Source organism: Camarhynchus parvulus, unplaced genomic scaffold (assembly GCF_901933205.1).
Source record: "Camarhynchus parvulus unplaced genomic scaffold, STF_HiC, whole genome shotgun sequence".
Taxonomy (NCBI): domain Eukaryota; kingdom Metazoa; phylum Chordata; class Aves; order Passeriformes; family Thraupidae; genus Camarhynchus; species Camarhynchus parvulus.
Genome location: NW_022148248.1, coordinates 181,956 through 207,032, shown reverse-complemented (window position 1 = coordinate 207,032; position 25,077 = coordinate 181,956). Strand labels below are relative to the sequence as shown.

The 25,077-nt window shown below is 58.7% G+C and overlaps 1 protein-coding gene across 1 annotated transcript; it reads left to right on the top strand.

The window, feature by feature from the left end:
- Positions 1-1,257: 1,257 nt before the first annotated feature.
- On the top strand, positions 1,258-21,955 carry LOC115916345 (mucin-3A-like). Its single transcript, XM_030970045.1, has 23 exons — positions 1,258-1,528; positions 2,088-2,195; positions 2,278-2,393; positions 2,895-2,953; positions 3,377-3,513; positions 3,597-3,665; positions 3,933-4,092; positions 4,984-5,163; positions 5,285-5,403; positions 5,506-5,772; positions 10,349-13,631; positions 13,757-15,377; positions 15,823-18,704; positions 18,876-18,958; positions 19,028-19,135; positions 19,716-19,831; positions 20,039-20,097; positions 20,186-20,325; positions 20,426-20,539; positions 20,615-20,777; positions 21,260-21,421; positions 21,633-21,718; positions 21,831-21,955. Exons 1-23 carry the CDS (start codon positions 1,258-1,260, stop codon positions 21,953-21,955), a joined length of 10,428 nt encoding a protein of 3,475 aa, XP_030825905.1.
- Positions 21,956-25,077: the final 3,122 nt, after the last annotated feature.

Sequence of the window (25,077 nt, the reverse complement as noted above, 5' to 3'; positions counted from 1 at the left end):
ATGTGGTGACCACCACAGCGAAGGCCACCAGGGTCAGCGGAAGTGTCCCCATGGCCACCACGCCGATGCCGCCAGTGAGAAATGTCACTGCCTCGCACGTGAGGAGCCACGCCAGGGCCACCACCATGGAGGGTGACACCACAGCCATGGACGGTGACACCATGGCCACTCAGCCAAACCTCATGGAAGGTGACACCACAGCCATGGAGGATGAGACCACGGCCATGGATGGTGAGACAACGGCCATGGAGGGTGACACCGAGGCCACCCCAATGGAAGGTGACACCGAGGCCACACCAGTGGCCACCACCATGGAAAGTGACACGGTGACGGTGCCACCAGGACATCTGGGAAGCCACAGCAGGGCCACCACCAGGGCAAGGAACACCACAGCCGTGAGGAACAACACCAGGGCCACCACCTTGAAAGGTGACACCAGTGTGACCACCGTGGAGGGCCACAGGAGGGCCATGGAGAACAACACCAGGGCCACCATCACGGAGAGTGACACCACGGCCACCACCCTGGAAAGCGACACCACGGCCACCAGCCTGGAAGGTGACACCACGGCCGTGCCAACGATCATCACAGGAGGCCACAGCAGGACCATGGAGAACAACACCAGGGCCACCACCCCGAAAAGTGACACCAGGGCCACCACCCTGTCCACCCTCCCGGTCACCCCTGTGGATGTCACCTCAACGCCCGCCCCACCCAATGCCACCAGCACCGTCCTGAATGTCACCAAGAGCTCACCCAATGCCACCGAAGCCACCAGGGCGCTGTCCAACGTCTCTGCCGGGACCACCGGGGACTTTCTCACCAGCTCCACTGTCCCCACCGTGGCCACCGTGGCCACCATCTGCCTCTTCCTGCCCCACGGCGCCAGCCCCCCGGCCAGTGCGTGAACTGGGGGGTCACTGGGGTGGGGTCTCCTCTCTGGGGTCTGGAGGGTCTCCTGGGGTGGGGGTCTCCTTCCTATGGAGCTCCTGGGGTGGGGAGGAAGAGGAGGATGGAGCTTCTGGGGTCTCCTGGGGTCTTTTGGGGTGGGGGTCTCTTTCCAGGGGTCTCTTGTGGTGGGGAGGAAGAGGAAGATGGAGCTCCTGGGGTGGGGGTCTCCTTCCCATGGAGCTCCAGGGGTCGAGGTGAAGAAGAGGAGGGTGGAGGTTCTGGGGTCTTCTGGGGTGGGGGTCTCCTTCCCAGGTGTTTCCTCCAATATGGATGAAGGGAAGACCCCCACGCACCCACCCACCCACGATGTCCCCTCACCGCGTCCTTGTCCCCCCAGTCGCGTGCCACAACGGCGGCGTGCCCAACCGCACCCACTGCCTGTGTCCCCCCGGCTTCTCCGGCCGCGGCTGCGAGACCCCTGACCCCGCTGACCGCTGCGCCGAGGGCAGCACGGCCGTGGGTGACCGCTGCGTCTGCCCGCCCGGCCGCGCGGACCCCGCTGCGCCACCCCCGACCCGGCCACCGCCTGTCGCCACGGCGGCACCGCCGTGGGCACCGAGTGCTTCTGCCCACCCGGGTACACCGGACCCCGCTGTGAAGACCCCAGACCCACCACGGCGAGGACACCACGACGGACGAGGGAGACAACGAGAAGCACCAGGAGAACCACGACCACCACGGTGGCCACCACCAGAGGTTGGTGGGGTTGGATGGGGTGGGGAGACAATCCCCCCAAACCATCCCCAAATCCATGGAGGTTTTGGGGGTGTTGCCCCTCACCACAGCAGGAGGGGTAGTGGCACCAAGAATTGGGGTTTTTGTGGTTTTCACCCCAAAATTGGGGGTGTGGGGATGGTGGAGACAAGTTGGTGGACCTGGGATGGTGGTCCCATGGAACTGGGATGGTGGCTTTGGCTGGGGTGGGAAGACCCCTCCCCAAATCCATGGGGATTTTGGGGGTGTTGCCCCCCACCACAGCAGGACGGCTGCTGGCACCAAGAATTGGGGTTTTTGGGGTTTTCACACCAAAATTGAGGGGTATGGTGATGGTGGGGCCAAGTGGGTGTAACTGTGAGGGGGGGACTGGTGGTCCTGGTGACCTCCTTGGTGTCCCCAAACCCTCGCGTCCCCCCCAGACCCCTGCCTGAACGGGGGGCTCTGGATGGGCACGGCGTGTCTGTGCCCCCCCAACATGGACGGTCCCCGCTGCGAGTTCGGAGCCACCACCATCAACCTGACGGCAGGTAAGGGGTGGGACACGCCCACCTGTCACCCCTCTGTCCCCTCTGAGGTGTCCCCGTGTCACGGGCACCTCTGTCCCCGCAGAGCTGGGTCCCTTCGTGACGATGATGGCGCGTGTCACCAACCGGGACTTCGCGGAGGACATGGGGGACGCCTCGTCCCCCGGGCACCGGCGATTCGCCGCAGAGTTCAGCCGGACGGTGAGACCCCCACCCCGGGGTGTGGGGACATCTCGAGGGACCGCCGGGATCACCTCAAGGGTCCATCCTGAGTGTCCATCCCAAGGGATCCACCAAGGACACCTGGGACCACCCCAAGGGTCCACCCCAAGTTTCCATCCCAGGGGATCCATCAAGGGATCCCCAGGATCACCCTAAGGAACCACCCCAAGTGTCCATCCCAAGCGTCCATCCCAAGGACCCCCAGGATCACCCCAAGGTTCCTCCACGAGGACCCCCAGGACCATCCCAAGGGGACACCCCTAGGGACCCTCAGGACCACCCCAAGAGACCCTCAGGACCACCCTAAGGGATCCCCAGGACCGTCCCAAAAGACCCCAGGACCACCTCAAAAGGACCCTTGGGACCATCCCAAGTGGGCCCCAGGACCATCCTGAGGGACCATCCCAAAAGACCCCAAGGTTCCACACCAAGGGACCACCTGAGACCCCCCCCAGGTGACCCGTGTCCCTCTGTCCCCAGATGGACGGGATCTACCGGGACGTCCCTGGCTACCGCGGGATCGACGTCCTGAGCCTGAGGTGGGCGAGGGACCGGGGGTGGGATTGGGGTGGGGTGGAGAAAAACTCCTGGGATGGGTGAGGAACATCTGGGATGGGATCAATGGGGTGGGATCCATGGGATGGGACAGGATGGGATCCATGGCGTGGGATGGGATGGACAAAAACTTCTGGGACGGGTGAGGAACATCTGGGATGGGACAAGGGGGTGGATGGGGGGGGGGGCGGGATGGAGAAGAACCTCTGGGATGGGTGAGGAACATCTGGGATGGGATCAATGGGGTGGGACGGGATGGAGAAGAACCTCTGGGATGGGTGAAGAACATCTGGGATGGGATGGGATGGAGTCCACGGGGTGGGACGGGATGGGATGGGATCCGTGGGACAGGATGGGATGGGATGTGTCACCTGAGGACCCCCAATCCCCGTCCCTGTCCCCCACAGCCGCGGCAGCGTGGTGGTCAATTACCGCGTCCAGCTGCGGCCCCTGCCCGCCAACGCCAGCCTGGAGCGCCGAGCCCTGGAGCTGCTGGCCGTGGCCAACGCCGCGTCCCAGCCCCACAACTGCAGCGCCGCGGCCGGTAGGTGACCCCACCTGCCCTCGGCCTGTCCCCACCACCTCTGGTGACCGTCAGTGACCACCCCGTGTTCTCCTCTCCACCAGACGGGCTCTGCTTCACCGCCACCTCCGCCAGGGCCACCAGGGCCACCACACTGGCGCTCAACGACACCGGTGAGGCTTGGGGACATCTGGGGACACTTGGGGTGGAAACTTGGGATGGACACTGGGATGGACACTGGGATGGACACTTGGGATGGACACTGAGGTGGACACTTGGGATGACACTGAGGTGGACACTTGGGATGGACACTGGGATGGACACTGGGATGGACACTTGGGGTGGTCCCAGATGTCCTTGGTGGATCCCTTGGTGTGGACACTTGGGGAGGGTGGGATGAGGACAGGGGGATTCTTGACCGGGGTTTGGCTTCTCCAGAGCTCTGCCGGCGCACGCGCCGGCCAACTTCAGCCGGTTCTACTTCCCGTACCGCACGGCCAACGGGCTCCTGTGCGTCACCAACTGCACCCTCAACGTCCCCGGCACCTTCGACTGCCACCGCGGGCTCTGCCGCCTCACCCGCGACGGGCCCCAGTGCTTGTGAGTTGGCCACGCCCACCCCCGGACACGCCCACACACCCCCGGCCACGCCCACTGGTCACACCTTGAGGCGGGACTTGAAGCTGGGCTCAAATGGGCAAAGAAGTTGAATCGCAATGTTTGGCCCCAAATTTGAGCTCTTGAGATCAACATCCCAACGTCTGATGGCCAAGGTTTCACCAGAACGCAAAGTCTTGACCCCAAAACCTTGATCCCAAAACCTCGACCCCAAAACTTTGAACTCCAAACCTTGAACTCAAAACTTGGGCCCCAAAACTTTGGCCCCAAAAACCTCAACCCCAAAACTTTGGCCCCAAAACCTTGACCCCAATGGTCCAACCCTTGGCTCCTGTCAAGTCCTGCCCCTCAACTCCAACCAATGACCACCAAAGCCAACTTTTGACCCCCACACCCAACCCTGGACCCCCAAACTCAACCTTTGACCCCCACATCAAACCAATGACCACCAAACCCAACCCTTGACCCCCAAACCCAACCCTTGACCCTCAAACTCAACCCTGGACCCTCAAACTCAACTCTTGATCCCCAAACCCAACCCTTGACCCTCAAACCCCCAACTTTGACCCCCAACTCCAACTCCTGCCCTCCAAATCCCCAACCCTTGACCCCCAAACACAACCCTTGACCCCCAAACTCAACCCTTGACCCCCAAATCCAACCCTTGACCCTACACACCCCTCAAACCTCAATCCCAACCCGTGGTCATGGTGGTGGATCTCCAGGGAAGCCTCCTGTGATTCTAGGAGGTTCCTGGGAGGACCCCACCCCCAGTCCCCACCCTGGGTGGGGCTGAGGACCCTCACCATGTCCTGTCACCTGTCACCTGTCACCTGTCACCTGTCACCTGTCACCTGTCCCCTCCCCCTGCAGCTGCCCGGACCTGCCCTGGTACCTCTCGTCCGGCGACCGCTGCCAGACCCACATCAGCAAACTGGGGCTGGGCCTGGGCGTGGGGCTGGGGCTGGGCCTGACCATCCTCGTCCTCCTCATCCTCTGCATCGTCCTCACCGTCCGCTTGGCCCGAGGGAGGAAAAAATCACCTGGAGCCAGGTGAGGGGGTCGCAGGGAGGGGATTTGGCGCGGTCGGACCACAAAATTTGGGGTTCAGCTGCTTCGTCCCAATGAGGGGTGGGGGGGTGGGAGGGTTGAGACCACCCCCCACCACCTCCAGCGTCACCCCCAGCCCCCTGAACCTTGCCCGGCTCCGCAGCGAGGACACCTGGCCGGACGGGGGCCGCAACAGCCGCGTCACCGGGATCTACCACGTCAACGGCGGAGGCGGCGGGAAAGGTGGGCCCCGAAACGGGCGGTGAGACCGTCCGCGGGGAGGGGAAATGCCCCAAAATCCTCCTGGGGTCATGGTCCTCCTCCTCCTCATCTTCCTCTGCGCAGGTCCCTATGGATACAACACCTACACGCCCAGCTCGGAGGTGGCCGAACCCCCGGCGCCGGTGGGTGATGGGGGGCACGTCGTTTTGGGGGTGGTCTTCAGCCTAAAATTGATCTGGAACGCCAATTTTGACCCCAAAACCCAAATTGTGATGCCCAAAATCCCGACCAATGACCTCAAAATACCCAAGCCCTCAGCTGTGACCTCACCACCCCAATTTGGACGTCCAGGACCCAAACGGGAGACCTGGAAATTGACCTGGAGCGCCGGTTTTGACCCCAAAACCCAAACTGTGGCACCCAAAACCCCAACCAAGGACCTCAAAATGTCCAAACCACCCGACTGTGACCCCACCACCCCAATTCGGATCTCCAGAGCCCAAACTGTGACCTCAAAACCCCAAACTCCTATCTCGACCCCCAAATCCATAATTCTCACCCCAAAATGTCCAACCTTGACCCCAGCTTCCCAGTTTTGAACCCCAAACCCCAAACTCCAGCCCAAACCCCAAATTTTGAACTTCAAAACCCCAACCGTGACCTTCAAACCCCCATCCTCGACCATCCCCAACATCAACCCCCAAAACCCCAATTGTGATCCCCCCCCCAAAACACAACTTTGACCTTCAAAACCCCGATTTTGACCCCAAATCCCCGATTTTAACCCCAAATCCTAACCCTCAGCCCCCTCCCCATTCTCCAGGTGGCGGCAGAACGTGCAGCAGCCCTGTGACCCCCCAAATACCTGGGGGTGACCAAGGAGCCCCCAAGACCCTCGGCGCCATTGGGGCAGCGACCGAAGTCCTCGGACCCCTCATTTTTGGGGGAAAAAATGTCAGAATTGGGATCCTCTGTGAGAGAGGAGAGATCCTCCCATGGTCCTTTTTGGGGGGGTTTCTCCTTGGAGAGGACATCTCGGGGGGGTTTTGGGGTTGGATCCGGCTTTGGGAGCACGGCCGGAGCTGGAAAATCCTAATTTCCGTGGAAATTATATTTATTAACGTGTTTATTTCATCTCCTGAAAAAATCACCCAAAAAGGGGGGGGATCGAGATTTTGGGGGTCAAGATTTGGGGCTGGGGGTTTGGGGGGTTCATGGTTTGGGGTTTTGGAGGTCGAGGTTGGGGGTTTGAGGTCACGGTTGAGGTGCTGGAGGTTGAGATTTGGGGTTTGGGGTCAGGGTTGGGGTTTTGGGGGAAAAACTGGGGTTTTTGGGGGTCAAGATTGGGGTTTTTGGGGATTGAGGTTGGGGTTTGGGGGGTCAAGGACGGGAACTTGAAATCGTGGCTGAAGTTTGGGGTTAAACGAGGGATTTTGGATGTTGAGATTGGGGGTTTTGAAAGTCGAGATGGAAGGTTCGGGGTTCCAGATTGGGAGTTTGAGGGTTGAGGTTGAGGTTTTGAGGTCAAGGTTGGGATCTTGGGATCGAGTTTGGGGGTCTGGAGGACACAGCTGAGTCTTTCAAGCCCAAAGTTGGCTTTTGGAAGTCCGGGTCAGGTTTTGGGGTCACTACTGGGGATTGGGGCACCGATTTGACGTTTTGAATGTTGAGATTGGAGTTTTGGGGGTTGAGATCGGAATTTTGGGGTCACGGTTGGGATCTTGGGATCGGGTTTGGGGGTCTGGAGGACACAGCTGAGTCTTTAAAGCCCAAAGTTGGCTTTTGGAAGTCCGGGTCGGGTTTTGGGGTCACTGCTGGATTTTGGGGTCACTGTTGGGGTTTGGGGCACCGATTTGGGGGTCTGAACGTCGAGATCGGAGTTTCAGGGTTGAGATTGGAGGTTTGGGATCACAATTGGGATTTTGGGGATGGTGGGTGGGGTTAGAGGGTCGAGGGGTGGCTTGGATGGAATTCCCAACCCCGAAACCAACCCGCGAGGACCCAACTGCCGGCGGACAAGGAAGAAATCCCACAAAACGCCCCTTTGCCAAACACCGGCTGGGCGGAACCCCAAATCCAATAAAATCTGACCTCCTGCCACCCCCAAAATTCCAATTCCCGCCCTTCCCACCCCTCCCAGAGCTCTGGAAAAAAAAAAAACGATGTTTGCTTTCTGGGTGGGAAAATCGCCAGCTGCGCGGGAGCGGCTCGAAACGCAAGAAAAGGGCGGCCAAAGAGTTTGGGGTTGGTGCTCAGTTCTGGGGGGGTCTCCAGGGGGTCCCTGAATTCCCTCATGGAGATTTTGGAAGAGTCTGAGATGTTGGTTTTGGCCACCTGAGTCTTCTCTTGGGATGGGGTTTGGTGGTTGTCACCCCATGAATGACCAATGATGACCCAACCGTGACCCAACCATGACCCAACCATGACCCGGGGGTGACCCAAGGGGGTTCCCGATGTCCAGGAGAGGTCCTGGAAGGGCTTCGGCCACTCCATGGCTGCGTCACCAGCGGCAGGTGGGAGGTTTGGTCCCTTCCCAGCTCCGGGGTCAAAGGTTCCTCCTCTCCCGTCGCTTCTCCACGCGCGCGTCCCGGCGCTGGCATGGTGCCGCCGGAGGAGCCGTGATGGGGAAAATGAACCTTTCCATCTTTCCTCTCCTTTTTTCCCTCCTCCTCCTCCTCTTCGTCCCTGGAGGAAGAACGGGTGAGTGGGGCCGGGAATTCTTGGATTTTTTAATTGGATTTTTTTTGTGGTTTTTTTTTTTTGGAAAAAAAAAGGTGGGATGGGATTTTCTCCTCTGGGGATTTTCTGCGGGGATCTCCTGTGGAAGGGGGGCTCACCTGCATCTCCTCCATTCTTTCCATGAAATCTCCCTCTCTAGGGTCTCATCCCATTGTGGGGTCCATGGGAATGGGTCGGCGGTCCATGGGAATGGGTCGGGGGTCTCTGGAAATGGATCAGAGTCCATGGGGATGGGTCAGGGATCTCTGGAAATGGGTTGGAGGTCCATGGAAATGGGTCAGGCGTCCGTGAGAATGGGTTGGAGGACCATGGAAATGGGTCAGGGGTCTCCGGGAATGGGTCGGGGGTCCGTGAGAATGGGTTGGAGGTCCAAGGAAATGGGTCAGGGGTCTCTGGGAGTGGGTCAGGGGTCCATGGAAATGGGTCAGGATCTACAGGGATGGGTTGCGGATCCATAGAAATGGGTCAGGGGTCCATGGGCATGGGTCAGGGGTCTCTGAGGATGGGTCAGGGGTCCGTGAGAATGGGTTGGAGGTCCAAGGAAATGGGTCAGGGGTCTCTGGGAATGGGTCAGGGGTCTCTGGGGATCGGTTGGAGGTCCATGAAATGGGTCAGAATTCTCTGGAAATGGGTCAGGGGTCTCTGGGAATGGGTCAGGGGTCTCTGGGGATCGGTTGGAGGTCCATGAAATGGGTCAGAATTCTCTGGAAATGGGTCAGGGGTCTCTGGGAATGGGTCAGGGGTCCAAGGAAATGGGTCAGGGGTCCCTGGGGATGGGTCAGGGGTCTCTGGGAATGGGTCAGGGGTCCCTGGGGATGGAATGGGTTAAGAGTCCAAATGGGTCAGGGTCATGGGTCAGGGGTGCCGCCTCCGTCACCTGTCCCCCCCGCGTCCCCATCCTCACCTGGTGCCATTCCCTGAGCCCCCTCCCCCAATTCCACCGCGTCTCTTCCCGGTTCCTCACCCCCCTTCCTCCTTCCTCCTTCCTCCCTTCCTCCTTCCTCCTTCCTCCTTCCTCCTTCCTCCTCCTCCTCCTCCTCCTCCTCCTCCTCACCCCCCCACCGGTCCCAGCGGGTGGGGAGCGTTTGATGCCGGGAAACTTCGTTAAGAGGCCGCGCTAATTACACCGGAGCGGCCTCATCAAAGCGGCCGCAGCTGGAGAACCTCGAGGAGGAGCCACCAAGCTGAGAAAATTCAGATTCAAATTCAAAAACGCCATTTTTGGGGTGGTTTAAGTGTTTTGGTGTTTTTTTGGTTTTTTTGTTTTTTTTTTTTAAAGAGTTAGTTTTGTTCGTTCGGGGTTTTCTTAACGAAGCCGTAGAATTTCCCAGAAGGGAATTTTAATGAGGGAAAAATTCCTCATTTTAATGAAGCAAAAACCTCAGATGAGGAAAAACTCAATTTGTTGTTCATTCGGGGTTTTCTTGACGAAGACGTAAAATTTCCCAGATGGGAATTTTAACGAGGAAAAATTCCTCATTAAATTTTTATTCTTTCGGGATTAATGAGGAAAAATTCCTCATTAAATTTTTATTCTATCGGGATTAATGAGGAAAAATTCCTCGTTAAATTTTTATTCTTTCGGGATTTTCTTAACGAAGACGTAAAATTTCCCAGGAGGGAATTTTAACGAGGGAAAAATTTTTCATTTTAATGAGGAAAAAACTCAATTTTTTCTCATTAAAAAGGGAATTTTTTTTTTTCCCTCGGGTGAGGACAAAGTGTCCCCAAGGCTCTGAGGGTGACCAGGGAGCTCACCTGGGTGGGTGCTCACCTGGACAGGTGTCAGCTGAGGAGGACGCGGGAGAAACGAAAAACGAAAGCAAAGCTGATAAGGGGAAGAGATAAGAGATCACCTGGGGCTGATAAGAGGCTCCCGGGGCTGATAAGGCGGAGCTGGAATCGATAACGGGCTTACCTGAAATTTGATAACGGCGCCTGAGGTCGATAACGGTGCCTGGAGGAGATCCGGGGGTGGCCGTGGGGGACAATGGGGGCTTTGTCACCCTTGGGGGGAGGAAGAGGAGGAAGAGGAGGAAGAGGAGATGGTTGTTCCCAAAACCGAGGAGTTGTGGCTCGGAGGGAACGTTCCAGAAGGTCCCACCTGCTCCAGGTGGGCTGGGATGGATCCAAACCGTTCCAGGTATGGAGGAGGCTCCAAATGGACACCTGGACAGCAGGACATGCCAAAGCCACCTTAGATAGAGGTCTTCTGCTGTGTCCACAGGAACCGGTGCTGCTGAAGCCACTGGAGCAACCAGGACACCTGGAACCACCACCAGACCTGGCACCACCAAACCTGGAGCCACCAGTGACCCATGGACCACCAGTGACCAATGGACCAGTGGTGACCCATGGACGACCACCAGCCTTGAGACCATTTCCACCAACCCTGACACCACCACCACCACCCCTGAGATCTCCATGACCATCCCTGAGACCACCAGTTCAGAGACCACCAGTGACCAATGGACGTCCATCAGCCTTGAGACCATTTCTACCACCCTTGACACCACCATGGACATCCCTGAGACCTCCACCACCATCCCTGAGACCACCAGTGACCCATGGACCACCAGTGACCCATGGACCACCAGACATCCTGAGACCATTTCCACCACCCCTGACCCCACCACCACCATCCCTGAAACCACCAGAACCATCCCTGGGACCACCAGTCCTGAGACCACCAGTGGCCAGTGGACTTCCATGAGTCTTGAGACCTTTTCCACCATCCCTGAGACCTCCACGACCATCCCTGAGACCACCATGCCTGAGGCCACCAGTCCTGAGGCCACCAGTGACCAATGGATTTCCACCAGCCCTGAAGCCATTTCTACAACACCTGAGGCCACCAGAACCATCCCTGAGACCACCAATCCTGAGGTCACCAGTGACCCATGGGCCACCACCAGTCTTGAGACCGTTTCTAACACCCCTGAGGCCACCAGAACCAGCCCTGAGACCACCACTCCAGAGGCCACCGGTGACCAATGGACTGCTGCCAGTCCTGAGACCATTTCTGCCACTCTCGAGACCACCACCACCGGTCCTGAGACCACCAATCCTGAGGCCACCAGTGACCCATGGGCCACCACCAGTCTTGAGACCATTTCTAGCACCCCAGACACCACCATGACCAGTCCTGAGACCCCCGGTGGCCCATGGACCTCCACCAGTTCTGAGACAGTTCCTAAGACCCCTGAGACCACCACCACCATCCCTGACACCACCAGTGATGCATGGGCCACCACAGGTGACCTATGGACCACCACCACTCTTGAGAGCACTTCTACCACCCCTGAGACCACCATGACCAATCCTGAGACCACCACCACCATCCCTGAGACCACCAGTCCCGAGAGCACCAGTGACGCACGGACCTCCACCACTCTTGAGACCTTTTCCACCATCCCTGAGACCTCCACGACCATCCCTGAGACCACCATGCTTGAGACCACCAGTGACCTATGGACCACCAGCAGTGACCCATGGACCACCAGCGGACTTGAGACCCTTTCCACCACTGTCTCCCCTGAGACCACCCCCACCATCCCTGAGACCTTCACAACCACCTCTGAGACCACCAGTCCTGAGACCACCAGTGACCCATGGACCTCCATCAGCCTTGAGACCGTTTCTACCACCCCAGACATCACCACCACCATCCCTGAGACCTCCACCACCATCCCTGAGACCACCAGTGACCCATGGACCACCACCAGTCCTGAGATCGTTTCCACCACCCCTGTCCCCACCACCACCATCCCTGAGGCCACCAGTGACCCATGGACTTCCACCAGTCTTCAGATGGTTTCTAACACCCCTGACACCACCACGACCATGCCTGAGACCACCGATGACCCACGGACCACCACCACTGACCCATGGACGTCCACCAGTCTTGAGACCATTTCTGCCACACCTGACACCACCATGGACATCCCTGAGACCTTCACAACCATCCCTGAGACCACCAGTGACCCATGGACCACCAGACATCCTGAGACCATTTCCACCACCCCTGACCCCACCACCACCATCCCTGAAACCACCAGAACCATCCCTGGGACCACCAGTCCTGAGACCACCAGCGGCCAGTGGACTTCCATGAGTCTTGAGACCTTTTCCACCATCCCTGAGACCTCCACGACCATCCCTGAGACCACCATGCTTGAGGCCACCAGTCCTGAGGCCACCAGTGACCAATGGATTTCCACCAGCCCTGAAGCCATTTCTACAACACCTGAGGCCACCAGAACCATCCCTGAGATGACCAATCCTGAAGCCACCAGTGACTCATGGACCACGAGTGACCCATGGACTACCACGAGTCTTGAGACCATTTCTACCAACCCAGACACCACCAGCACCATCCCTGAGACCTCCACGACCACCCCTGAGACCACCAGTCTGGAGGCCACCAGTGACCCATGGGCCACCACCAGTCCTGAGACCATTTCTAGAACCCCTGACACTACCTCTACCACCCCTGAGACCACCAGTCTGGAGGCCACCAGTGACCCATGGACTTCCACCACTCCTGAGACCGTTTCTACCAGCCCTGACACCACCACAGCCGTCCCTGAGACCTCCAGTGACACATGGACCACAAGTGACCAATGGATGTCCACCAGTCCTGAGACCATTTCCACCACCCCTGAGACCACCACCACCACCCCTGAGACCACCAGTCCTGAGACCACCAGTGACCCATGGATTTCCACCAGTCCTGAGACCATTTCTACAACACCTGATACCACCAGAACCAACCCTGAGATGACCAGTCCTGAGGCCACCAGTGACCCATGGACCATGAGTGACCCATGGACCACCGGTGACCAATGGACCACCACGAGTCTTGAGACCATTTCTACCACCCCAGACACCACCACCACCCCTGAGATCTCCATGACCATCCCTGAGACCACCAATCCTGAGGCCACCAGTGACCCATGGGCCACCACCAGTCTTGAGACAATTTCTAACACCCCAGACACCACCATGACCAGTCCTGAGACCCCCGGTGGCCCATGGACCTCCACCAGTTCTGAGACAGTTCCTAAGACCCCTGAGACCACCACCACCATCCCTGAGACCACCACCACCATCCCTGACACCACCAGTCTGGAGGCCACCAGTGACTCATGGGCCACCACCATCTTTGAGACCATTTCTACCACCCCAGACACCACCACCACCATCCCTGAGACCACCACGACCATCCCTGAGGCCACCAGTGATCCATGGACCTCCACCAGTCCTGAGACCATTTCTAGAACCCTTGACACCACCTCTACCACCCCTGACCCAACCACAACCATCCCTGAGACCACCAGTGACCCATGGACTTCCACCAGTCCTGAGTCCATTTCTACCATCCCTGAGACCACCAGTCCTCAGACCACCAGTGACCAATGGATGGCCACCGGTCTTGAGACCATTTCCACCACTCTTGACACCATCACCACCATCTCTGAGACCTCCAGTCCTGAGACCACCCCCCCAATGCGATGTCCCCCACAATGCCTGGGACAAACACCAGCCCTGAGACATCAACGTTCCCTGAGACAACCATGACCCCTGAGACCACCACCCCCTTCCCTGGGATGACCATCCCTGAGGCCACCACCAGTCCTGAGATGGCCACCACCTTCCCTGATACCACCATGCCTGAGACAACCACAACCCCTGGCACCACCACGACCATCCCTGAAGCCACCGGTCCTGAGACCACCACCTTCCCTGGGACCACCAGTTATGAGATCACCACCTCCTTTCCTGGGACCACCACCACCATCCCAGAGACCGCCATGACCCCTGGTACCACCACAACCACCCCTGAAACCACCTTCCCTGAGACCGCCACCACCTTCCCTGGGACCGCCACCACCTTCCCTGAGACCACCACCACCTTTCCTGGGACCACCACGCCTGAGACAACCACAACCCCTGGCACCACCACGACCATCCCTGAAGCCACCGGTCCTGAGACCACCAGCACCATCCCATGGACCACCACCAGCCCTGAGACCATTTCTACCACCCCTGGCACCACCACCGTCCCTGAGACCGCCACCACCTTCTCTGGAACCACCACATCAACACCTGGGACAAACACCAGCCCTGAGACATCAACGTTCCCTGAGACCACCATGACCCCTGACACCACCATGACCATCCCTGAAACCACCGGTCCTGAGATGACCACCACCCCCTCTGAGACCACCACCACCTTCCCTGGGACCACCCTCCCTGCGACCACCACCACCCCAGAGACAAGCACAACCCCTGGCACCACCATGACGCCCCCTGACATTACCACCATCTCCGGGACCATCAGCACCATCCCTGAGACCACCACCACCAGTCCTGAGATGGCCACCACCTCCCCTGGCACCACCACACCTGAGACAACCTCAACCCCTGGCACCACCATGTCCATCTCTGACACCACCCGTCCTGAGACCACCAGCACCATCCCATGGACCACCACCAGCCCTGAGACCATTTCTACCACCCCTGGCACCACCACTGTCCCTGACACCATCACCACCTTCTCTGGAAGCATCACCAGAGCACCTGGGACAAACACCAGCCCTGAGACATCAACGTTCCCTGAGACCACCACCATGAGGACCCCTGAGACCACCATGACCTTCCCTGGCACCACCAGTCCTGAGATGATCACCACCTTCCCTGGCACCACCACCTCAACATCTGGGACAAACACCAGCTCTGAGACATCAACGTTCCCTGAGACCACCACGACCTTCCCTGGGACCACGAGCACCAGCCCTGAGGCCACCACCATGACATTCCCTATGTTCACCAATTCTGAGGCCACCACCACTTTCCCTGGCACCACCAGCCCTGAGACCATTTCTACCACCCCTGGTACAACCACGGTCCCTGACACCACCACCACCTTCTCTGAGACCACCACCACCAGCCCTGGGACCACAACCAGAGCACCTGGGACAAACACCAGCCCTGAGAGAGCAACGTTCCCTGAGACCACCACCATGAGGACCCCTGAGACCACCATGACCTTCCCTGGCACCACCGGTCCTGAGATGACCACCACCTTCCCTGGCACCATCACGACATTCCCTGAAACCACAAGTTCTGAGACCACCACCTTCCCTGGGACCACCAGTGCCATATCTGAGTCAGCAATGTTCCCCGAGACCACCACAACCATCCCTGAAAGCACCAGCCCTGAGACCACCACCTTCCCTGGGACCACCAGTTATGTAACGAGATCACCACCTCCTTTCCTGGGACCACCACGCCTGAGACAACCACAACCCCTGGCACCACCACGACCATCCCTGAAGCCACCGGTCCTGAGACCACCAGCGCCATCCCAAGGACCACCACCAGCCCTGAGACCATTTCTACCACCCCTGGGACCACCACAGTCCCTGAGACCGCCACCACCTTCTCTGGAACCACCACCAGAACATCTGAGTCAAACACCAGCCCTGAGACATCAACGTTCTCTGAGACCACCACGACCTTCCCTGGGACCGCCATGACCATCCCTAGGACCACCAGTTCTGAGACCACCAGCACCATCCCTGAGACCACCACCACCAGTCCTGAGATGGCCACCACCTCCCCTGGCACCACCCACACCTGAGACAACCACAACCCCCATGCACCACCTTCCTCCCACTGAAACCACCCGGTCCTGAGACCACCAGCACCTTCCCTGGGATCTCCACCAGCCCTGAGACCATTTCTACCACCCCTGGCACCACCACCGTCCCTGACACCACCACCACCTTCTCTGGAAGCACCACCAGAGCACCTGGGACAAACACCAGCCCTGAGACAACAACGTTCCCTGAGACCACCACCATGAGGACCCCTGAGACCACCATGACCTTCCCTGGCACCACCAGTCCTGAGATGACCACCACCTTCCCTGGCACCATCACAACATTCCCTGAAACCACAAGTTCTGAGACCACCACCTTCCCTGGGACCACCAGTGCCATATCTGAGTCAGCAATGTTCCCCGAGACCACCACAACCACCCCTGAAACCACCTTCCCTGAGACCACCACCACCTTCCCTGGGACCACCAGTTATGAGATCACCACCTCCTTTCCTGGGACCACCACCACCATCCCAGAGACCGCCATGACCCCTGGTACCACCACAACCACCCCTGAAACCACCTTCCCTGAGACCACCACCACCTTCCCTGGGACCGCCACGCCTGAGACAACCACAACCCCTGGCACCACCACGACCATCCCTGAAGCCACCGGTCCTGAGACCACCAGCACCATCCCATGGACCACCACCAGCCCTGAGACCATTTCTACCACCCCTGGCACCACCACAGTCCCTGAGACCGCCACCACCTTCTCTGGAACCACCACCAGAACATCTGAGTCAAACACCAGCCCTGAGACATCAACGTTCTCTGAGACCACCACGACCTTCCCTGGGACCGCCATGACCATCCCTAGGACCACCAGTTCTGAGACCACCAGCACCATCCCTGAGACCACCACCACCAGTCCTGAGATGGCCACCACCTCCCCTGGCACCACCACACCTGAGACAACCACAACCCCTGGCACCACCATGTCCATCCTTGAAACCACCGGTCCTGAGACCACCAGCACCTTCCCTGGGATCTCCACCAGCCCTGAGACCATTTCTACCACCCCTGGGACCACCACCGTCCCTGACACCACCACCACCTTCTCTGGAACCACCACATCAACACCTGGGACAAACACCAGCCCTGAGACAGCAACGTTCCCTGAGACCACCACGACCTTCCCTGGGACCACCATGACCATCCCTGAAACCACCGGTCCTGAGACCATGAGCACCATTCCTGAGACCACCACCCCCTCTGGGACCATTTCTACCACCCCTGGGACCACCACTGTCCCTGACACCACCACCACCTTCTCTGGAAGCACCACCAGAGCACCTGGGACAAACACCAGCCCTGAGACAGTAACGTTCCCTGAGACCACCACCACCCCTGAGACCACCACGATCATCCCTGAGACCACCAGTCCTGCGACCACCAGCCCCACCCCTGGGATCTCCAGCAGTCCTGAGGTGATCACCACCACCTTCCCTGGCACCACCACGCCTGAGACAACCACAACCCCTGGCACCACCACGACCATCCCTGAAACCACCTGTTCTGAGACCACCACCACCTTCCCTGGGACCACCGGTCCTGAGACCATCACCACCAGCCCTGAGACCACCACCACCTTCCCTGGGACCACAACCAGAACACCTGAGACAAACACCAGCCCTGAGACATCAACGTTCCCTGAGACCACCACCATGAGGACACCTGAGACCACCATGACCTTCCCTGGGACCACCAGTTCTGAGACCACCACCACATTCCCCGGGATCTCCACCAGTCCTGAGATGGCCACCACCTTCCCTGGCACCACCACACCTGAGACAACCACAACCCCTGGCACCACCACAATCATCCCTGAAACCACCGGTCCTGAGACCAGCAGCACCATCTCCTGGTCCACCACCAGCCCTGAGACCATTTCTACCACCCCTGGGACCACCACCTTCCCTGGAACCACAACCAGAACACCTGGGACAAACACCAGCCCTGAGACATCAACGTTCCCTGAGACCATCACCATGAGGACACCTGAGACCACCATGACCATCTCTGGGACCACCAGTCCTCAGATCACCACCACCTTCCCTGGGATCTCCAGCACCATCTCAGAGACCACCACGGTCCCTGGCACCACCACAACCACAACTGAAACCACCTTCCCTGAGACCCCCAGCATCATCCCTGGCGCCACCACCAGTCCTGACACCATTTCTATGACCACTGGGACCACCACAGTTCCTGACGCCACCATCTCCTTCTCTGAGACCACCACCTCAACATCTGGGACAAACACCAGACCTGAGACATCAATGTTCCCTGAGACCACCACCACCTTCCCTGGGACCACCATCCCTGAGACCATGACCATCCCTGAGACCACCAGCACTATCTCAGAGACCACCACGACCCCTGGCACCACCACAACCACCCCTGAAACCACCGGCCCTGAGATCGCCACCCTCACTGAGTCCACCACCACCTTCCCTTGGACGGCCACCACCCCTGGCACCACCATGACCATCCCTGAAATCTCCCTCCCTGAGGTCACCAGTGCTATCCCTGGCACCACCACCAGCCCTGGGACCAATGTCACCATCCCTGGGACCGCCACCTCCATCCCAGAGACAACCACCACCACACCTGGGACTACCACCACCATCCCTGGGACAAACACCAGCCCTGGGACTACCACCACCCCCCCTGGGACCACCACCACCACCCCTGAGACCACCACCATCACCCCTGGGACCATCAGCACCACACCTGGGACCAACATCACCATTCCTGAGACTACCACCATCACACCTAGGACCACCACCACCACTGGGACCAACAGCACCACACCTGGGACCGCCATCACCACCCCTGAGACCACCACCACCCCTGGGACCAACACCATCACATCTGGGACCATCACAACTCTTGTGACCATCACCATCCCTGGGTCCACCACCACCACCCCTGGGACCAACACCACCACACCTGTGACCACCACCACCACCCCTGGGACCAACACCACCACACCTGTGACCATCACCATCTCTGGGACCACCGCCATGACCCTTATGACCACCACCTCCAACCATACAACCACCACCACTACTACTACACCTAGGACCACCCGTAGAACCACCGCCATCGCCACCACCGCCATCTCCACCACCACGACCACCACTCCCCACTCCAGCACCACTCCAGGTACTTCCCACCCCTCCTTCTCCCTTTCCACGTCCATTCCGGTTCCTCCTCCATCTCCTCTCCTTCCAGGGATCTGCAGCAACGGTGGCACCTGGGTCAACGGCCACTGCCAGTGTCCCCTGGGCTTCACCGGGGACAGGTGTGATGACATCAGCAACACCATCGAGACCACAGCTGGTAGGAATTCCATCGTTTTTTGGGATGCGTCCAATGCTGGGATGAGATCTGACGGGTGAGGAAGATCTGGAGGTGTTCTCCAGGTGTGACCGTATCTCAAAGAACCTCCTCTGTAGATCCACCTCCTCGTCCAAAGCTGTCCCACATGGATCCAACCCTTCAGGTGGATCTCCATGGTCATTTGCTGTTTCCTGCTTGGAAAAATGGGTCAAGAATCATCAGTGTCTCTCAGAACCCAAAAATTTGGGAGGAGGTGGTGGTTCCACCAGGGTGAGGTGGGATCTACCTGAGGTCCCCACCTGGAAATTTTTGGGGACGTGGATGATGACCCGGCTCCAAACCATCAGCAGGATCAGGATCCACCTGGCAGGACCAGGTGGGAATTTTGGGGAATGGGACACAGCCCAATCCTTGCTGGGATCACCGATGGTCTCTTCCGATGGGTGGAGGATGTTTTTCCTGGTTCTGTCACAACGACCCCCAAATTCAGGGGATTTAGGGGGAGATTTATGGGTCCCACCTGCCTGGGAAGGTCTCTCTGCCCCACCTTCCTTCATGGGCTGGTTTTGGACCTTCCCAGAGACCAACGGGACGGTGCAGGTGGAGCTGCGTGTCACCAACCGGGACTTCACCAAGGACCTTGAGAACAGCAGCTCATCCACCTACAAGGAGTTCGTCCAGGAATTCACCAAGCAGGTAAAGGGACACGAGACCCCACCTGAGGTCGGGATCTACCTGGCGGAGCAGCCAGGTGCATCCCAAGTTCTCCAAGAACTTCTCCAAGCTCTTGCATGGTGTCCACCGGGATGGATTTTGGGGGGCAACACCCAAAATGAGGGAGATCCAGGAGGGTGAGAAGGGAACGGAACCAACCATCCCACCTGGAGACATCTTCTCTTCCAGATGGACGTGGTCTACGCCGGCATCGAGGGCTACAAGGGCATCAAGGTGACCAATCTCAGGTGAGCGCCGGGGTCACCAGGACGGCGATTTTGGGGTCATTCCATGGGAAAAGAACATTCAGATCGGGATGGTGGCATTTCTGTCCAGGCGTGGCAGCGTAGTGGTGGACCACATCATCATCGTGTCCCTGAGGGTGACCTCCCAGAGCCAGGAGAAACTCCAGAACATCACGGCCAAGGTGCAGGAGAAGATCGAGGTGGCGGCAACGCAATTCAACTGCACCAACGGTACCTTGTCACCGTCCCACCGCGGGGCTGGGGACAACCAGGGCCATCCATGGGGTGGGGGACACCTTCCCACGCAGCCAAACCACCCTGGACACCCCAGAGAGGGGCTGTGGGGCTGTGTCCTCCACCTGTTTGGCCTCTCTTGCAGGTGACCTGTGCTTCAACTCCTCCGAGGTGAACATCACCACCACCACGCTGGAATTCGATGGAGATGGTGAGTGGGTGGGTGAGATCCGGGTGGGTTTGGGGTCTCCAGAGGACCTCCAGGTGACCTCTGTCTCCTCTCCAGCCTACTGCCGGAGCCAAGCACCTGAGGGCTACCAGGAATTCTTCTTCCCCAACCTGACGAGCTCCGGGTTGTCCTGCATGTCCAACTGCACGCCGGGCACCGCCAGCACCATCGACTGCAACCGTGGGACGTGCCGCATCACCCGGGGAGGTCCTCAGTGCTTGTAAGGGCTGGAGGAAATTCATCCTCATCCTCCAAAGCTGTCCCACCCTTCAGGTGGATCTCCATGGTCATGTCCAAGCTATTTCCTACTTGGAAATGGGCCAAGAATCATCAGGGCCGGAGCAGATTCTTGGTCCATATGGTGGATCTCCATGGTCACATTCAAGCTGGAAATGGGTCAGAAATCGTCAGGGCTGGAGCAGGGTCTTGGTCCAACATGGATCCAACCCTTCTGGTGTAACTCCAGGTCCTCTTCTGAGGTTTTCTCTGCAGAACAAGAGGTCAAAAATCATTGAGGTTGGTGTAGGGTCTTCCTCCACGTGGATCCAAACCTTCTGATGGATCTCCATGACAATCTCCAGGGTTAAACCCCCTGAGGTGGAGCTTCAAGCCGGGTTTGAGGCTGCAGAAATGGGGTTGGGGTGGGAGGGGTTTCTTCTGGGGGGTGGTCCCAGCGTTGGGTTGACCCTCTTGTCCCACCAGCTGTGACGAGACCCACCTGTACTGGTACCAAGATGACCGCCGCGCATCGCGGGTCAGCAAACTGGCCATGGGCCTGGGCTTGGCCGTGGCCATCCTGGTCGTCGTGGTCATTGTCCTCTCCATCTTCCTCTTCCGAGCTCGGAAGTCTGGGTCCTTTGACAGGTGAGAGGGGACAGGTTTGGGGGGGGTCTCCATGTGGTGGGAGAACTCGTTGGGTTGATGGTTTCTAAGATGCTCCTCATCCTCAATGAGGTCCTGAGGGTTGAGGGTGGGGGGACTTTGGTCCTTTGTGAGGGCGTGGAGAAGCTGGGGGGGGCCAGGCAGGGATGGACCTGCTGAGGGTGATGCCCCACACCTCCTGACCCGTCCCCAGGGCCGAGCAGAAGATGTTGGAGAATTGGTACGAGAACATCAGTGAGGAGTGGAGCCCCCCAGGGACCTTCACCTTCCGGAACCAAGGTGGGCATGGAGTGGGTGGGGGGGTCTCTGGTGACCCCACAGAGGTGGTGGAGATGGTTGGTGCCCCCCATCCCCATCCCAAGCACCATCACTGAACCCTCCTGTCCCACAGATGTCCGGCTCGAGGATGACCATCCAGTCAACCTTGAGGCCGTGGACACCTCGGTGCCGGTGAGTTCTGCTCGGTCTCCTGCCATGGTGGGACCAGGGCAGTGGGGACACCCCAGATGTTCCTGACACCCCATTCTGCACCGGATCTTCCCCATCATGTCCCAACAGATCCAAATCCCACGGCCGGAGAAGTTCATCACGGAGCTCTGAGACATGGTGGGGTGGTGATTTCCACCACCAGAACCTCACCATCATCATCATCGTCATCAATGTCATCAACATCATCATCAGGACCATGATCAACATCAAAGTCTTCTTCATCATCACCTTCGTTATCATCATCACCATTTATTATTATCACGACCAGCATGATCGCCATCACCATCATCATCACCATCACCATCATCATCATCAACATGATCGCCACCAACACCATCATCACCATCATTGTCATCATAATGCCCATTATCAGCCCCATAGAAACAAGGTCGTACCCCCTCCCCAGCACTGCAGGACAACCTGGACCTTCTCCTGGGGGGTCACCTAGACCCCCTGCCCTCATCTTCATCCTCCTCCTGTATCCCTCCTCCTCTTACTCTGAGCACTTTTGGGTCGTGACCCCACTTTTAGGGACCTCACCTCCAGCAGCACTTTTGGGTCCTGACCCCACCTGAAATGTCATGTCCCCATCTCCAAGGTCATGTCCCCATCTCCAAGGTCATGTCCCCGCCTCCCTCCGTCCCCAAATTCAAGGGTGAAGATCCCACCCCACCCAAAAAAGGGGGCTGGACCCTCTCCTTCTCAATGAAGCCACTCAAACGTCTCTGGTGTTACTGGTTTGTACTGGGACAACCCCAGTGAGGGCTTGGGGAGGGGACAAACATCGCCCACCACCCTTTTGGAGCTGTTTTTGGGGGTGACACCCCCACACCCACCTGGGACCCCCCCCCTTACTCCAAGTGGGGACACTCCCACTGCATTCCAGCGCCTGCCAGGTGTGTTTGGGGCCACACCTGGCCACGCCTCCAGGTGTTGGGGACTTTGTCCCCGTTCCCGGTTGCCAAGACACAAAAATGTTGATTTTAGCTGGGAAGGGTGGGGCGGGAATTGGCTGAAGGCCAAGGTCCAACGCCAGGGTGGGACGTGTCCTCCTGCCCCGTCCGTGGGGTGGGAGAAGGTGGTGGGGGTGGTTGTGGGGGTGGTGGGGTCATGGTGGTCATGGTGGTCATGGTGGTCAAGGGATTGGAGTGGGCATGAGGGTGGTGGCATCATGGTGGTCATGGTGGTGGTGGGGTCACGGTGGTCTTGGTGGTCATGGTGGGCATGGGGGTCATGGTGGGCATGGGGGTCATGGTGGTCAAGGGATTGGAGTGGGCATGAGGGTGGTGGGGATGGTGGGGTCATGGTAGTGGGAATAATGGTGGTGGGGAGCGTGGCCATGGTGGTCCATTGTCCACCTTGAGATCTCCTCAATGTCCCCCACAACCAAGGGTGGTGCCACCTTGGGATGTCCTCAACGTCCCCAACAACCAAGGGTGGTGCCACCTTAGGACCCCATCCATGGGTGGTGCCACCTTGGGACCCCCTCAATGTCCCCAACAACCATGAGTGGAACCACCTTGAGACCTCCTCAAAGTTCCCCTCACAACCATGGGTGGAACCACCTTGGGACTCCCTCAAGGTCCCCCACTCATGGGTGGTGCCACCTTGTCTGGTGCCACCACAGCTGCCCCACCCTCCTCCTCCTCCTCACCCTTTGTCCCCGTGGGAAGGAGGTGTGGAGGAACCTCCAGGGTGACATTTCATTCCAGGCTTGGGGACAAGAGGACATTTTCTCTCACACACGTCACCGGCTGAGGTCGGGGTGTCCCAAGGGCGGTTCCGAACCGCTCGGTCAATTATTACCTCACTCCCAATATTTTCTTTTCCTTATTTAGATCTGTTGTCCCTTGGGTTTGCACCTTGTCCCCAGCCCAGACGTGGCCTTGGTCATGCAGCCACCTCGTGTCCCCAGGAGGAATTGGACAGGTGACAATAAAGTTAAAGATGTGTTTAATTATAAATAATTCCGTGTGCAAACTTCTGCGTGGGGAGGAAGAGGATGGTGGGCCTCCTGATTCTCGTCACCCTCGTGTCCCCGTGCCCCTGTGTCCCCTCCTCCGTGTCCTGTCTCTGCTGGATCTCAGGTGGCTTCACTCAGGGGGACCACGGTGGGTCTCTGGATGTGCATCTGGAGAGGAAGCAGATGGGAGGATGATGACGATGATGATGAGTGGGATGAGTCCCACCATCATCAAAAAAAAAGAGAAAAAGGGGGGACAACATCAGGGTGTGTCACCCACCATCCTCGAGGTGTCCACCCTCTCCAGGTTGATGTAGCTGGTGCTGGGGGTCTCCATGTCTGTGGGGTGGAAGAAGAGGTGCCATGGACCCACCTGGGTGCCACAGTGACCCCCACCCCATCCCCACCCCATCCCCACCTCCATCCCCGTTACCTTCCCACGTGGCCGTCGTGTTGGTCATGGCAAAGCCTTGAGGTTCATCCCAGTCATCGCTGCTGTAGAGCTCCGAGCGGGACCTCAGCTTCTTCCTGTGTGGTGGGACCCATGGGGATGAGACCCAAGACCCCCACAGGACCCCCCAGCTCACCCCACGGTGACACTTTTACCTGAACTGCTCCTTCTGCCTCCGAGATCTCAGCAGGAGGATGGTGAAGATGGCGGCGACCAGGACCAAGACGGCCATCGGAACGCCCACGGCCACCCCGACCTTGCTGATGCGGGAGCTGCAGGCATTGTCCTGGTACCAGAAGGCCGCCTGGTCCGAGCACCTGGTGGGGATGGGCATGGTGGGTGTGGTGGTCGTGGTGGTGGGGTCACCACGGTCATGGTGGTCATGGGGTCATCATGGTCATGGTGGTCATGGTGTCACCATGGTCATGGTGGTGAGGTCACCACGGTCATAGTGGTCTTGGTGGTCATGGCAGTCATGGTGGTCATGGTGGGGGAGTCACCATGGTCATGGTGGTCGTGGGGGTCATGGTGATGGAGTCACCATGGTCATGGTGGTCATGGGTGTTATGGTCATGGTTGTTATGGTGATGGGTTCACCGTGGTCATGGTGGTCATGGGGGTCATGGTGGTCATGGTGGTGGGGTCACCGTGATCATGGTGGTCATGGTAGTCATGGTGATCATGGCCATGGTCGTCATGGTGATGTGGTCACCATGGTCATGGTGGTCATGGCAG